Source organism: Paramisgurnus dabryanus, chromosome 3 (genome assembly GCF_030506205.2).
Source record: "Paramisgurnus dabryanus chromosome 3, PD_genome_1.1, whole genome shotgun sequence".
Lineage (NCBI taxonomy): Eukaryota > Metazoa > Chordata > Actinopteri > Cypriniformes > Cobitidae > Paramisgurnus > Paramisgurnus dabryanus.
In genome coordinates, this window is record NC_133339.1 from 23,871,788 (window position 1) to 23,888,768 (window position 16,981).

Genomic DNA, 16,981 nt, shown 5'->3' on the forward strand with positions numbered 1-16,981 from the left:
CTAGCTTCATTTCTAGTTCGTATGATGCACGTTCTGATGTGGGAGTCCACATAAAAATAAATGTATAATACATTATATAAACTAGTTTACAAAATATAGCGTTTTTGAGTATAGTACACAATACTAATTATACTGTGCTGCATATACATGCACATTTTTACTTCGCCGCAGTTGATTGGTCCCTCTAGGTTTTGTTAGTCCCGTTGCTAAGATACAGGGAACGGGACGGTCCAAAGCTAGAAGGTCGATGTGTACTTAAAGCTTTCGAGTCTGTCCTTGAGGTACGATAAAATGACGGAGAACGGTGAACAAGAAGGACCGAAAAGTACATTTAGTACCTATATGGCTGAAGGTGACCAGCTGTTTTACAAGGGAGAGTATGTCAAAGCTATCGAGAGCTTTTCTACGGTAAGTTGATATAACTGGTCACACTGTTTATACCAATACACAGGGGTGGTTTACAGGCAACACTCTTAAATGAGACAAATGTTTTTATTTGTACATTACCTTTTACAAAAGCCTGTGTTTGTGGCCAGGCTTTAAATTTACAGCCGGATGATAAGAACTGTCTGGTCGCCAGATCCAGGTGTTATGTGAAACTGGGCGATGCAAAGCGCGCGCTGCAAGATGCCGAGGCTTCCCTCAAGGACAACAAAGAGTTTTTTAAGGTGTGCCTACTTTTTAATTTAGTTTTTTTATACCAAAGTAACCATGCTCATGCTCAATCTCATTTTACCTATAAATAAATTATCCTGGAGTCCGTAGCTCTGGTAAAGGTTTTAGCCCAATGTTAAGCCAATGCTATAAATGTCCTGTAGGGGGCGTCAGCGTACTTTGTATAATAACGATCTGTCATAAATGGGCCACTAATCATGACTACTGTTTAGTACTAAACTGGTGTATCACAACCTTTTTGACTTTAAGGCTCCACGATTTCCACTAAGAAATATACAGGTTTTTTGTTATCACTTAATTTAGTGCTGGTTTTGTCTCATTTAAAATCATCATGAGGCCCCATAGTAGTTGAGAAACTAATATATATATATGTATATATATATATATGTATATATATATATGTATATATATATATGTATATGTATATTGTGTACGGTACGTCCTTTCGTGGCCCCCCAAAGAAAAGTTATGACACAAACATTATAAAACTTAAAATTTGAATTAAACAAAACCCATTAAATTATAAAATGTAGTGCTGTTGGTTAGTAGCCTTATTTTTCTGAGGTTTAAATACACTGAATTTATAATAAATTAAAGGGATAGTTCACTTTAAAATGAAAACTCATTTACTCATCCTCATGTTGTTCTAAACCTGTATGAATTTCTGATGAACACAAAAGAAGATATTTTGAGAAATGATGGTAAACACACAGCAGTAAGTGACCATAGACTTCCATAGTAGGAATAAAAAAATATGATGGAATTGAATGGGAACCATCAACTGTGTTCTTAACATTATTTATCAAAATATCTTCTTTATCATTTATCACAATACTTCCAAAATATTTTTTCCTACTATAGAAGTCAATGGTCACTTATTGCTGTGTGTTTACCATCATTTCTCAAAATATCTTTTTTTGTGTTCATCAGAAAAAAGAAATTCATACAGATTTAGAACAACATGATTATGAGTAAATGATGACAGAATTTTCATTTTAAAGTGAACTATCCCTTTAATGTATTTTATACATGGGTTTCAGCTGGCGTCACTCTCTTGTCTTCCGCCATTTTGAGGACCTGAAGTGGTCGCAAAAGAACTAGAAGCTATGCCTTCAATATGTTGTGAGCATCAAAATCGCTATTTTTACAACACTAAGAAGGCTCGACAAAACATGATATTTTGCTCGAAGTATCGCCTGTGTCTCTACACGTGAACTCGAGCATTGAGAACATTGTTTGTGAACAAAGAGTTTACTAAAAAGAAGGTTTTAAACAACTGACTTTGGTTGATTTGGCTTCCGCTCGCCGCCATCTTCCCAGTCTAGATGTATCGATCTGCGAATGGAACGTAAGGAGGGAGGAGAGTAAAGATGGATAGCTCCTAAAGCATAGTTCCATATAAATGCACAGATAATTCGTTGTTTTGTCGCAAGTGAAAAACAATATTGACCTTCTAGTTGAAAAAGGAGCCTCATATGAGATTCATTCATTCGCATTCAGAAATCGATTATTTCCGTCTGGCAGGGATGACGAGCAGACACCATAACAGCCAAAATCAGTTGTACAAAACTTTCTTTTTATTAAACTCTGTGTACACAAACAATGTTCTCAATGTTCGCGTTCATGAGTAGAGATCCAGGTGATACTTCGAGCAAAGTTTCATGTTGTGACGCGCCGCCTTAGTGTTGTAAAATAGTGGTAGTTCGGTAGCAGCGAACAGCGGCTGGAAGAACGTATCGGGGATTGAGTAGGCATCACACCCAAACCAAGGTATATTTTTTTAAAGTCGCGTTTCTTTTCATGACAGTCGAGGTGCGACATGTTGTCTTTCGTAGCCATTTCCCGTATCCATAAGAATCATAGACAGTAAAAGATAAGAAATCCGTAAATCGTAGCAAGCCAGCCAATGCTTGTCAGTAGCCTACTGGTACTCGGTAGGTCCTCAAGATGGCGGCATAACGTAAAAAGTCACATGACTGAAACCCATGTATAAAATGTCATTAAACTGGGGCCCCTTGCACCATCTCAGGGCCCCTCAGGGGGCCACGGCCCCCAGTTTCAGAACCACTGTCTTAGAATGAGACGTTTTTATCTACATACACCGTGGGTCCCCTTACGTGGAAGTTGCCATTTTGTGCCCCCATGTTTTTAACAAAAGTTTTTTGTCTCCGTCTATTACATTTTTTTGGTGATGGCTACTGTAGCTTCTCTCTGTGTTTCAAAAGCGAGGGAAGAGCAGTGGACTGAGCCATTGGTTGCAATTCACAACCTCACCACTAGATGCCGCTTAAATTAACACACTGCACCTTTAAGCACACACAGAGATTTGCCCGACATCTTGTAAGAACAATACTAATGCAGTAATTAGAAGCTTGTGCTGTACTATTGTCTTTGGTGGTTCGTTCAGGGATAAATTACTTGACTTTCTCCTCCAGGGTCTGTATCAGAAGGCAGAGGCCCTGTACACTATGGGTGATTTTGAGTTTGCGTTGGTCTACTATCACAGAGGCCATAAGCTACGACCGGAGTTGCAGGAGTTCAGGCTGGGAATCCAGAAAGCTCAAGAGGCCATCGACAACTCTGTAGGCAGTAAGTCTTCCTCAGACAACATGATGAAATAATAATGTAAACAAAATCACATCAACGTCTCTCTAACCCTAAAAGGTCCCTCCTCTGTGAAGTTAAAGACTAAAGGAGACCTGTCTGTTATTCACAAATCTAATGGGGTGAGTCAGTTTTATTTCTATCTCTCTTCACACCACATGCCCCCTCTCGTACCCTACCACTATGAATGATATACTGTATGTTAATGTTTATTTGTTTGTTTGATGTGATCCTAAAGGTTCATCCAAAACATCCAATTCATTCTCATAAGAAGCACCCCAGACAACATGGCCAGAAAGTACCCAAAATTGAAAAAACAGCCAAGCAGCTTTTGGGAGAGCTGTACAACGACAGGGAATACTTAGAAAAACTTCTCCAGGATGAGGGTGTGTGTTCGCAAAACTAGATATTTAAAATCAACGTCGTACTTGTTTAGTTTGCCTCCTCTCTTTTGTTGATGTTGTATCTGTTTGCATACAGATCTCATAAAAGGTAAGATACGCACTGGAGAGAACGTACAGGATCTGATTGAAGGCTGTATCTCGTATCTGGACACGCGGACCGAGTTCTGGCAGCAGCAGAAGCCCATCTATGCACGGCAGCGGGACAGAAGACTGATGCAGCAGCAATGGAATCGTGCCTTTCACAAGCCCACCTCAAACCCCGGTCGCTATTGCGAAACCCGCCAGGAAGAAATCGATGCAGGTGAATCCCCTACAAAGCACTAGAGAGGTCTAAGTTTGTGGCTTAAAGGTGACATAGAATGGTTGAACGGAGTATTTATCCTTGTTCTGTGATGTGACATGTAGACAAAAAATTTTTTTGTTTGGGTCTGTAATGCCTTAGAAGCTTCCTAAAAACCTCTCTCAAATAGCTCTATTAGGGTGGGGGATTTCAAACAAGTGGTTTTGCACCTATTTGGCTCCCCTACTGGCTTAACTTGCAATCTCATTACTGATTAGCTGACTTTGCTGCCACTCAAAAAATGTAGCCAATTATTTTAAAGTGGAGGGGCAGTTAGATGCCTGTGATGTCATAAGCATCAGTTTTTCAGATTGGGTTGTTTTCTGGCTGACACTTCTAAAAGAGGAATTTCTATGAGACTGAGATGTTTAGCATGTTTAGCACTTTTTGTATGTTTGTGAATGTGGGTAGACTACCATTATTCAACAAAGACAAGGTAAAAATGTTTTTTCATTCTCTGTCCCCTTTAAAGGAAAACACCACAGTTTTTCAATATTTTACTATGTTCTTACCTCAACTTCGATGAATTAATACATCCCTATCTTTTTTCAATGCGTGCACTTAATCTTTGTACAGCGCCTCGTGAATGAGTTAGCATTTAGCCTAGCCCCATTCATTCCTTAGGATCCAAACAGGGATGAATTTAGAAGACATCAAACACTTTCATGTTTTCCCTATTTAAAGACTCTCACATGAGTAGTTACACGAGTAAGTATGGTGGCACAATAAAACTTTTTTTTGGAGGCATAGGAATGAATGGGGCTTGGCTAAATGCTAACACATTCACAAAGCGCTGTACAAAGATTAAAAGTGCATGCATTGAAAAAAGATACGTACGTATTAATTCATTGATAAGTTAAGGTAAGAACATAGTAAAATATTGAAAATCGGTTGTGTTTTTCTTTAAGGCTCTTTTATGAAATATTTAGTAAGGTCACATACTCTAGCATCCATATAGTCATATGTTAAAACCTTAGCATTGCAACATCAAAGCATCACATAGCAAACACATTCTTAAAAAAATAATTGAATGTAAATGTAATGTATTTAAATTTTTTCTTGTTGTTGTTTATTTAATTTAAAGCCTTCAGTGCAGGCAATGTAGATAGCAGCCTAAAAATGGCCCATGAGCTCATGAAGGCCGTGCATACCATGTCAGACAAGGTCCTGCTCAATAAAAAAGAAGTGCTGGGGAATCTGCATAGCTGCATTGGTAAAACTGATCTGGAATCAGATCCCCTATTACCATCCTTACAAACAGAAATGCAAAATCCAAGTCAGTATTAAAAGTCTTGTTTACTATGTTCAGGCAATGCCCTGATGGATATTGGGAAAATGGAAAAAGCTCTGTATCATCATAAGAAGGAGCTGGAGTTTGCCAAGCAAGGGTGAGATTACGCTGAGAGCAGTGAAACGTCCACGTCTGGCGTGTTTATTATTAACATCAGAATTGTTAATAACCTACTATCCGTCAAACATAGCTGTGTTTGTTTTGTGGTTTGTTTCATAGCGACCAGACAGAAAGCAAATCCAGAGCTCTGGACAACATCGGACGCGTGTATGCACGCATTGGCAAGTTTCAACAGGCCATTGAAGTGTAAGTACATATGCTGTTAATGGTTGTTTACTCTTTATCCTATTACAAGGATAATTACGGTTTAATCTATGCACATGTTTTTTTATGTGTGGATGTAGCTGGGAGGAGAGGGTTTCTCTAGCAAGTGACCCTTTAGAAAAAACCTGGTTGTTTCATGAGATTGGCCGCTGTTATCTGGAGCTGAAGCGTTATGCTGAAGCGAGAGACTATGGTCTTCTCTCTTCCGAGGCCGCTGATGAGACCAGCGATATGAGATGGCAGCTAAACGCGATTGTGCTTGTGGCACAGGCAGAATGTGAGTCCAAACTACACTGCCCAGAACCCCAGGAAGTCGAAGGTTTAATGTGACTAAGAATAATCGAATTTCGCACAATGCTCAGAATCAATAAAAGTTGATGCATTCATTTTGTACATTTGATCTACGCTACACCCTATGATTAGATCATCTGTCTCTCTCTCTCTCTCTCTTTACACAGTGAAGCTTGGTAACTACACGGCCAGTGTTGTACACTTTGAGAGGGCACTAGACTGGGCAAACATGCTACAGGATGACACTGCCATAGAAGGCATACAGAAGGTCAACACAGACATTCCTGTCCATCCCTCTTAAGATCTATCTCAATATTCGTGTTGTTTTCTCTATAGTGTCATTTACAATACATAAGAATTAGTTTTTAAATAACATGATGTATGCTGTTTTATCTTTGTACATGTCATGACCGTTTTGATTGGCTGAATCTTACACTGTTAAAGCCGATAAAACTGTTTCAAGTTAAGACACACACAAGCAATCATATTCTTGACATGCCTTTTAATGTCCTTGTCTGCCACCAGATTTTTGACCACCATTAGATTTTTTTTAATCTGATATCATCTTTCCTTATGTGCCTGAAACTATTGCTTCACTTCAATCAATTCCTCAATTTCTGGCCTGCAGGCTCTTCGCGAGGCAAGAGAAGGAGTGACTCAGTAAGACGAGAAACCCGATTGAATAATAGTGCTGCAATCGAATAAATGCACTTCAAAGACAAGTCAGGACTAATGCATCTTTACTGACACACATACACAACCAGTCTGCTTGAGGAAAAGTGCGTTGGATTGCAGTTTGTTATGACTGTTTAAAGGTAAACTGTGTAATTTGTGCGACTCCAGCGGCATCAAAGTGAATTGCAAAAATTAAGTATGTCTTAAAATAACTTTCACCTACACCCCATCACCATATCAGGCCCTGACCAGAGACATTTCAGAAAAGGAAGTGTTATTGGTGGAAATGTGATTTGTCTTTTAACAAGTAACTGTGAAGATGCATATTCAGGTGTATCTTTCCCATTGTAAATCCAATGCTTATTGTAGTATTAAGTTGTTTTTTTGCTTTTTTGTCCTTAAACAAGTATTTATAATTTGGCCTTTCATTTGACAGCTTAAGTGCATTTGTTTGTCTGCTGTAATTAATCTGCAATTGGTTGCCAGTCAGCTCCTATTTTTGCTAGATACGTCCCAAATTCAAATAATTAGTTAACTCGAAAGTGACGCAGCAGGTTCTGAGCAGTTGCTTCAGGTTCTGAGCTACAATGTTTATACTTTTATAAAAGGTAAAAACCCACTGATGTCTTACTGATATTATATAATATTAATAACAAAATGTATCTCACTAAAAAGTTAATCATTACCTTTTATAACAGCCTTTTGTTTGATTAAATGTTTTGCATAGTGTTACATAAATAACCTGTCACAGTTACAGAGGTAAAACAAATCATGTTAGATATTTGTGATGCCTTTGCCTAATGATGTAGCCCAGGTACCGTTTAATGTTTTGCAATAAACATGCATGGTGTGAACACATTATGTTACAATAAAGTTTTTGAAGTTGCAGTTAAATCGGTCATACTGTGTGTGCTCATGTTAAACAAAACTCAACATCAGTATGTGTTATGACAGGTTATGAAACCACAGAAAACTGCACATTTGAGTGTGAAAGTTTTTTGTGTGGCTTATATCTGCTACAAACCGGAGAAGTTCATGTTACCTGTAAAACTTGTCATTGCTATCTTAAGATGCATCACTACTTGGTTAGTAACCTGCATACATCTTGAGTTTTCCTTTTAGATCAACAAGACACAACCTGCTTACTGGTATTCTTTCTTGGTATTCTTTTATACAACTATTCAAAAATATGGGTCTTATCATCTTAAAATGTGTTATAGTAAATGAATACTTTGAATACTTTATGGTGTAAAATCACCATAATAATCTTAATGTAAGACTGCAAAGATCTCACCAAGTTGGAATTCAAGTCTGTGCTTGTGTACAGTATGCAAATCTTGATCTTGAAAAATTACTATGACATCACAGCCTATCCAAAAAAAAAAAGGTTTAAATTTACTTGCATAGTAGATTTAATGTATAACTGTAGAAGTATGCCTTCCAAACTATGGGCCAGGGACATTTTAAGAGAAAAAGACAAATCAAAAACCATAAAGGTTTGCTTAGCCAATTATTTAAGTTTGGAAACAATATGCTGCTTTAGTAATGTCACAACTACTATTTATATAACACAATTTAAATGTTTATTTTTCATATATATGTATATATATATATATATATATATATATATATATATATATATATATATATATATATATATATATATATAAATGGAAAACCCCTGGCGTAGAATTAGCTGAAAACAATTTGATATCTCCTACCTGGTATTAGAAATTTTTTCAAGATTAAATGTGTTAGATTTTAAGATTTGCCTTATTAATTCCTCCAAAATGTAAGACGTATGAATAAAATGATCATTTACAGATTAACGTTTTGTGTGTGGGTGGGGGTCAAATTCCGGTTTCTGACGTGCACAAGGAAGGACGGTCTGCAAAGTAGCGGGAGCGCGCCGAAAAATTGCCTCTGTTCCGTAATATCTATTTGCCTCTCCCTTCAGTGCCCGCGCTCGTGCACGCAACGAGCGTGCTCAAGTGCCAGTGGTTTCCGTTGTGTTTCCTGATTATTGCTAGTGCTCGGCCAGGCGGGGCTTTTCTGCGCAGGACTCGGGAGAAACGTTTGGCTGTACGGCGCACTGAACCGCAGTCCTGAACGGTGACAGTTTTCAAACATCTGCTAACGTTGTAATCAAGTAAGTTTCATTCACATTGTACCTTTTCTTGAATACTATATCGTCTTGTAGAACACTACGGAACCTGTAAATTCGTTGTAAACGTTCTTTAGATGACTTTGAGACAGCAAATAATAGCGATATTTCTATCGTGTGTGGCATTGCCACGCTGCTTTGTTTTGTCTGCATGCAGCGTGGCTGGGCACTGCCACTCCCCGAATCCCTGCGTTTGCATTAGGTGTGTTCGACTGCGTATGTTGCGCAGTTAGACCGGTCAGTGATATCAAAGTACCGCGAGAGCGATTCGAACATAGTTTTCTAATCACTCTCGCGGTACGTCGATGTCTCAAACTGATCGCTTTGCGCAGGGCCGCATGAAGTCAAACACGCCTTTTGTTACCCGCAATTAACGGGATCATAGGCTTTTTATCAGGATGTTTAGCTTATCATACAGTTTAAGAGAGTTTTTACATTCGTTGTCTTAAGCAAATTTTGGATTTGTTATATTAGCGCACCAATTTTTCAGTTTTACCCAATGTGTGTGTAATGTCTTTTAAAGTAACCATTTATATACGCGTTCAAACTGCGGCCCATCACAGCTTCTGCTTTATTTGAAGCGTCAGTGTTATCGCTGTCACAGTGAATACATCTCCCGTTTGGGGTTTCCTTTGTCTTCGTAGATTAGCTGGCGTGTCTGAATCTAATTTGGTCACGTTTAGGTAGCCAACTCACTTGGCATTGAGACAAAGCCACAAAGAAGCGGCCCAAATGATGTGCAGGTGTCGGTGTCCCACGACCACCACTGCTGTTGACCATGCAACACACATACCACTTGTGTATTTAAAGCTTTGCTTGTTATTGTGAAATCAAGCTACTGTGTCATAACGGATAAGTCATGTTGTCTGTTGTTAGTAGGTTGAATTAACACTTGAATTGGATTCAGTGAGGCGAAGCTTTGCTATTTGGTTAAGTTGTATAGATTTGCATAAAAGCATCAAAATGGGGAACAGATGCTTTCTGACTAAATAATGATAATTTGTAACTTTCACAATAAGTGCCTGGCTTTTGACATAGTATTTACAAAACATGACCAATGACTCACATCCTAACATTAAGTTTATAGCTTCTGCTTGCTGGTAGGAAATCTGACAGCTAGTTACATCAGAAAATATCTAGGATGATGGTACGTCACATGAAACTAAAGCAACATGAAGTGTTGTGCAACATTCCCAGGGTTATCCTAGGTCTCTTGAAAAAAAATTAATGTGACATGATAAGAAATATGGATGTAAATTGAGTAATTTGTAGCCCAGAGAAAAATCTGCTCTTGCGTTTGGAGCTGTTAGATGGCATCTCACATTTCACTGGAATTGCAGTTTATTTCATATGAATTCAAGCATCTGCTCGTTTAAAGGGAGCAGTGGTTTTCAAATTAGAAAGAAAGTGAAATATGCAGCTGTGGGTAGTAAATTTTTTTATAAGTATTGGTTTTAACATTTTCAGCAGCCTACATACAGGGTGTAATGACGTGGTTATATTTGTGGAACTGACATATGGTTCAGGTGTTCATTACTTGGCATTTCTGTACAATTTGATGTAGCATACGTGCATTTTAGATTCTGTTCATCTTTATTTACTGTTTATGAAGCTGGCAGCTTGCATTCAGTGTCTAAAACTCACTTAATTTAACCCTTCTATAATATACTACATTTTGGTTCCCCATTATCTTCCAAAGGCAAATTAGACCTTGCATGAAATTAAGTCTGTTTTATTCTACCTAAATTTTCATAAAATGCATTCTCACTCAATTTGTTGTGTTTATCAGAAAGAGCTTGCTGTATAGCAATGGACGGCGAACAGAATCAGGAAGTTCCAGAAGCTGTTACTGAGTCACAGGATGTGGCGACAGAGCAGGAGGAGAAAGCAGAGCCGAAATCTGAAGAAATAGTTGAGGCGTCTTCAGAACCGGCAGTGAAATCACCAGAAACGGCCCCTGAGCTTGAGACCCCAGCAGTGGGTCAATGTGCCATGGAAAACGATGAGGTGACCGAATCTGCCAAACCTGAGGTAGCTCCAGAGAAAACCCCAGAAGCTGAGAAACCTCCAGAAGTGGACGAATCGGCAGAGAAATCACCCGAGCCAGAACAGAAGAAGGAGTCTAAAGCAGAGCCGCAAGTTCACGTGAATTCTGAACCAGAGAAACAGGAGGAAGAAGCTGTGAAAGAGGTGGAGCCAAAGAAAGAGGAGGAGCCAAAGAAAGAAGCCGAGTCCAAACCTGCCGACGCTAAACCCGACGAAGTTGCTAAAGATGGGGAGACACAGAAGGAGGATGGAGAGGAAAAGGTGCAAGCATCAGAGGCGGTTCAAGCTGAACTTCCGAAAGAGGCGGAGACCGAGCAGAAAGAGCCAGGACTGCCTCTGTTCTTTGGCTGGTTCCTGCTTCCAGAGGAAGAGGAGAGAATCAAGTGTGCCACCATGGACTTTCTCAAGACACTGGACACTCTTGAGGCCTTTAAACAACATATCAGTGAATGTAAGTGGACTCTATATACCTGCCTGTTTGTGCTTTTAATATGATATTGATTTTTTTATATGGTTCTTTTGTAGTTACTGGTGAAGCAGGTAAGGAGGTTGATCTCGAACAGTACTTTCAGACCGCAGAGCCTCTCCATTGCACTACAATGTTTTGCGACTATGGCAAGGTGGAGGGGGCAAAGGAGTATGCTGAGCTACAGGTCAGTTTTCCACATGAGCAGTCTTCCTAGATTGCAGTACAAGTCGTGTTTTAAACCATGCACAGCCTGAAGTGAGTACACAGATGTTTTTTTTTAAAGGGGACATTTCACAAGACTTTTTTTTTTAAAGATGTTAAATAAATATTTGGTGTCCCCAAGTACGTATGTGAAGTTCTAGCTTAAAATTCCACACAGATAGTAGGGCTGTGCAAAAAATCGACTGCGATTATCATGCGCGTGTCATCAGTAAAGCCGGTTCCGTGATTAGAAGTAAATCGCCATCAGCTGCTTTCAGATGGAGCAGCATTTATTACACAGACCCGTAGTTCACCGAGAAGCTAGGCAAAATCGCATAGAAAATCGGAATCGATTTTCCTCGATTATGAACCCGATTTTGCCTAGCTTCTCTGTGAACTACGGGTCTGTTTAATAAATGCCGCTCCATCTGAAAGCAGCTGATGGCGATTTAATACTAATCACCGAACCGGCTTTACTGATGACACGCGCATGATAATCGCGGTCGATTTTTTGCACAGCCCTAACAGATAGTTTATTATAGCATGTTAAAATTCACACTTTGTAAGTGTGAGCAAATGTGCCATTTTGGGTGTGTCTTTTTAAATGCAAATGAGCTGATTTCTGCACTAAATGGCAGTGTTGTGGTTGGATAGTGCAAATTAAGGGGTGGTATTCTCCCCTTTTGACATCACAAGGGGAGCCAAATTTCAATTACCTATTTTTTCCCATGCCTGCAGAGAATGGATTACCAAAACTAAGTTACTGGGTTGTTCTTTTCATATTTTCTAGGTTGATAGAAGCATTGTAGACCCAATTATAGCACTTAAACATAGAAAGTCACATTTTTATGATACGTCCCCTTTAAATTGATATCATTTAAAGGCATGGATGAAAAGATGGATAGTTTAATACTTGTGCATGGGCATAGAAATTGTGTATTCCGATTAAATTTAAAAACCGAAACACCATTATATTATTTGCAATAAGTGCTGACTATAGACTGTAAAAAAGATGGATGGCATGTCACAATAGACTTCAATTGTAGAAAAATGTCCAAAAAATGGCTGCTGACATCTTGCGCTGATGTCATCATTTGGAGTCACTAGTGTCTGCGCAGTAGTGATCGTGAAGTGGAGACACTGTGGCTGCGTCTAAGTAACCACACTTGCGGACTTTGCAATTGACCACTTGGCTACTTGCATGACACATTTCCTGTGTTCTGCTTAAGTGTTCTAGTAGGTGTGAAGATTCCAAGCGTGCATTTAGAAATATTCAGCCGATGGGACACACAGCAAGTGTAAAAATGTTAATCTAGGTAGTGGCAGCAATTTTCACCAAAACTTATTTCATTTTTTAGATAGATATAGATAGATATAAAGATATAGATATATATAAATATAGATCAAATGACCACATTAACACTCTAAAATGAAAATTTGCTGAATTTAAAGATTATTATCTACACTTCTCTAAAACGTTCAGATGCAGAATTCTTGCATCTGTTTAAACTCTTAAATTTGTGCATGCAGCTTTATTAAAGTTTATTTATTCAGTAGCACCCTGAATAAACGACACAATTAATGTTGTTTCTTATTATGTGATAAAAGCAGTTGCAGATATTTAACAAAATGCATGCTGGCACCAATGAAATTTGCACACTTCGTTTTACTAGCAACATCATTTGTATCCATTTAACTTACAATTAAAAGTTTCTGCTACATCTCGCAAGGTTTGGGCAAAAGTCTCACGATTTACATCCAGAATGTGATGCTTGATGGGATACTCTTAGCCTTGAATACCGCTTAGAAGCGCTGTGGGTTTAGGGCACTGCCACTTGCCAGTTTTTAGACATGGGACAGTCTTGCACCCTTACTTCCTTTCTCATGCACGTGCTATCTAGTGGCCAAGACCGCAAGTGTGGGTATTTGGATGCAGCCTGTATTAAGGCCATGCCCATATTCTTGTTTGACCCAAACACAAATCATGTCATCATGTCTAGGCATGGGCTGGTTAGCGGTTTCAAGGTGAGGTTTTAAACCACTAAAATGTTCTGTGATACCGTCTCCAAGGTATGAGCTGTGTGTATACAAAATTCATTAAGTCATCATGTGATTGATTTGATGTTTACATTTAATATACATTACGAAAATATGATATAATTAGATAATAATTAGATATGCTTTAAAAATATATATAATATTATTATAATTTAAAGGCTTTATTTTTACCTGACATTCATACTGCCAGAATCTTATACCGTCCCATGCCTAATCATGTCCCTTTTTAATAGCGTCAACTTAACCCAACCTTAATTTATAAGAAAATCCAACACGTAAATGTACATCAGTGTTTTAAGAAATAACTGAAATAACCAAAACGACCATTAGTGGAAAAATGTATTTATTGGTTTATTAAGTTTGGCTAACATTACATTTGTTTACATGGAAAAGGTGGGTCTATGACCTATGACTAGACACCAGGGGGCGACCAAAATGTTTTGGCTTCACTCTTCAGGACGTGTTGCACGCCTGCTACCAACTTATTTAAATTGATTGTGATCAATACTGATAGCTGATACTAATACAATTCCTTTATTTCTGTTTCCTATAGGTAGTCAAAGATTCTTTAGAGAAGTCCGATGAGATTTCTGTCACTGCTCTCTTAGTGACCCCTCGCACGTTTGGGGCCCGTGTGGAGTTGACAGAAACGCAGATGAAACTGTGGCCTGAAGGGGGAGACAAAGTAGGGGCTCCCACCACCCTTCTACCCAGCATTGAGGCTATACCGGCCGGCAGCCGCGCCCATGTCACATTGGGCTGCTCGACCGGTGTAGAACCAGTTCAGACCGGTTTCGATCTGCTGGAGATCCTGGCCCTGCAGAAGGAGAGCAAGGAGGGCACCCAGGTTGAGATGGAGCTGGGCACTTTGTCCTATCTAGGTGAGGGCCGTTGGTTCCTTGCCCTGAGGGAAGCGATCACAGCAGACACCAACTTCTCTAGCTTCTCCGATAACAAACCTACCGCCGACCAGGGCAAAAAGAACGGCGACAAGAAGAAGAAAAAGTGTGCCATTCTGTGAGCAGAAAGCAAGGAGGAGAGGGGGGAAGAGAAGGGAGACATTTCCTAAGGGCCCTGGCCCTCGATCGGCTGTGGATGATGTTGTCTTTATGCATGTGTGTGTGTGTGTGTGTAGGTGGATTTGCGTGTGTGTTTTGCAGCTTTAGTGTATGCGTGGTGATGGCTTGGGATGATTTGGCAGGCACCGTGAGCCCAGATATTCCAGAGCAGCCTTAGCTGGTGCCTTTCCTTTGCCTGGCAACATGAGGTCAGAGGCCTTAATATCTGCCTTAAGGTCACGGATCACTCTGCTGGATTCACTCTGCGTTCGGTGTTAGTTCGCGTGGCTTCGGCCACCACACCGTCCATGTTCCTTTTACGCTGGTTCATTCACGATTGGTCTTCCCTACACTTCGAGCACTTAGATTTAGCACAACTTCCTGGTTTGATTAACTGGATTGTACTCCGTCTTAGTTCAGTTCTTGTTAAATGGCTGCCGACGCGGTACTATTAGAAGATTTGGGTACCAAATTTGCATCTTCTAACTCAGATCAGCAGTTTTGATTGTTCATCACAAGAACTTTATTAAGGTTAAGAGTATAACTGATAGTCTAGCGTGTAATTCTTCACTGTCCCCCCTCTCTTCAGGCTTTGCAGAGCTGATGTACGACTAGTACGATTTCCAAAAATACACACCGCACCATTATTATCTCACCCTGCGAAGTGTTCTGTGTGTGTGGGTGTGTGTTTTCTTGTTCATTGCGCTCACTTAAAATGTCCACCAAGGTTTTTTCTTTTATTAAGTAATGTTACGTACGTTCTGGGAGATGTTTTTAGGCTGTAGTGTGCGTGCTTGTGTTCATTTGTGTCTGTGTATGCAATGAATTGTCCTCATTGAGCTGTCTTCCCATTTACAAAGTGTTGGTTAAACCAATGTAGCCTGTATTTCTCATTGGATTTATTCATACAATCAGCTCCTTCATAAAACAAGTGTAATCACGTGTGATAGTACATTTAGTCTCTCATTCATGTCAGTTTTGGAAAAAATGTGCACTCTAAATACTGTGACAAGCATCGGCCTGGTGCCTTCCTCTTCTGTAGGTTTGTAGATGGCTGAAGCCATGCTTATCTTAGATCTCTGACATCAAGGCACTATATTTTTGCACTTGCCATGTTTTTCATTTCTTTTGTACACTTAATAAAGAATGTGCTTGGCTCTGACAACCCTGTCTGTTAATGCAGATTTTTTTTCCCCTTTGAAAATTAAGTTTATTTTGTGCTTTTTATGTTTTATAGGGTGTTTAATCTGATTTTTTATAAGGTCTGTTGCACGCTTATTTTATCTAATGTGGAGGTTTTTATCTAGTGGTTCAACTTTGACACAACAAACACACTTTAGCTTACACCTCATCCTTACAGTTTCCTGTTACAACATTTATGGGAAATTTTTTTATATCCCGGAAGAGTGACCACAGTTTGTAGTTGTGAGTTCACACGTTTACTCAATGATTATTCATGCCACATATACACACTCTTTGTACTTCCCTTTAATTAAATATTTAAGTTGCTTACATCCTTCCTTAATAGACAGTGTAAGGGCATTTAAGAAGGTTTCTCTGCATTTAATGCAATGCTTCCCTTTGGCCAGAAGGTGTCGACTGACATCACTAAGAGGCTTTATTTAATTCAAATTCTAAGTTTGTTTTATCTTAGGAATTTTCTTTGGGGGGCACAAGGTGATACACCCTACACCAAGGGGGCAAGAGGGGTACATGCCAAAAAGTTTAAGAACCACTGTTTTTGATTAAGAAATTCTATTTTACACCTCTGAACTTCTGGTCTCATTTAGATATCAATGGATCAATGGCAGTGGTTTTGTTTAAAGCCTATAATGTCTTTTATCTATATTCAGGTTGAGTCATGTCTCTTGGCTGCTGTTCCCTACAGCCATTAACTGATGCTGGATGCAGGGGAGCCAGGCAGTGCATTAGCAATAGCGGCAATGCCCTTTATAAAGGCCAGAATTTTCACTCGCATGATATTTCATAATAGAAAGAAAGAAAGAAAAAATGTTACATCACTTTGAATTTATCTCGCTAGACTGTAAAGAGCCTATTTAATTTTAAATGACTTATGCAAAAAATCTGACATTGAAAAGGGTTGTTTTGCTAAACCTTTGAATTTTTGTTTACGGATTAAAAAGTCAGTCTTTGGTTGGTAAATATCAATCTTATTTCGTTAAATAAGTTGTTGTATGTTTTTAAATGCTTAGATTAATAATTTATTGTATTCAATCATAAAATTAATAAATTATGTGTATTAATTACAGTTTTATATGAGCAAATGTAGAGTATGACGAGATTAAGTATGGTAGGTTTTGCACGTGTTAGTGCATTATTTTGCAATTAGTATCTGGTTGTTTACTTGTCTGGCAAAATGA

At 39.0% G+C, this 16,981-nt stretch overlaps 2 protein-coding genes across 3 annotated transcripts; both read left to right on the forward strand.

Annotated features, from left to right (window-relative positions):
* Positions 1-228: 228 nt before the first annotated feature.
* On the forward strand, positions 229-7,487 carry odad4 (outer dynein arm docking complex subunit 4). 2 transcript variants are annotated; one of them, XM_065273860.2, is made up of 12 exons: positions 229-408; positions 537-668; positions 3,111-3,264; positions 3,340-3,401; positions 3,518-3,665; positions 3,760-3,984; positions 5,108-5,236; positions 5,333-5,411; positions 5,534-5,620; positions 5,719-5,915; positions 6,097-6,197; positions 6,558-7,487. In XM_065273860.2, exons 1-12 carry the CDS (start codon positions 292-294, stop codon positions 6,591-6,593), a joined length of 1,467 nt encoding a protein of 488 aa, XP_065129932.2. In that variant the 5' UTR covers positions 229-291; the 3' UTR covers positions 6,594-7,487. The 2 variants fall into 2 exon arrangements, with proteins under 2 accessions (XP_065129932.2, XP_065137042.1); XM_065280970.2 differs by having other exon boundaries at positions 244-408; positions 581-668.
* Positions 7,488-8,527: 1,040 nt separating this feature from the next.
* Positions 8,528-15,765, forward strand: cnp (2'',3''-cyclic nucleotide 3'' phosphodiesterase). Its single transcript, XM_065279675.2, has 4 exons — positions 8,528-8,753; positions 10,558-11,265; positions 11,340-11,467; positions 14,096-15,765. Exons 2-4 carry the CDS (start codon positions 10,578-10,580, stop codon positions 14,561-14,563), a joined length of 1,284 nt encoding a protein of 427 aa, XP_065135747.1. The 5' UTR covers positions 8,528-8,753; positions 10,558-10,577; the 3' UTR covers positions 14,564-15,765.
* Positions 15,766-16,981: the final 1,216 nt, after the last annotated feature.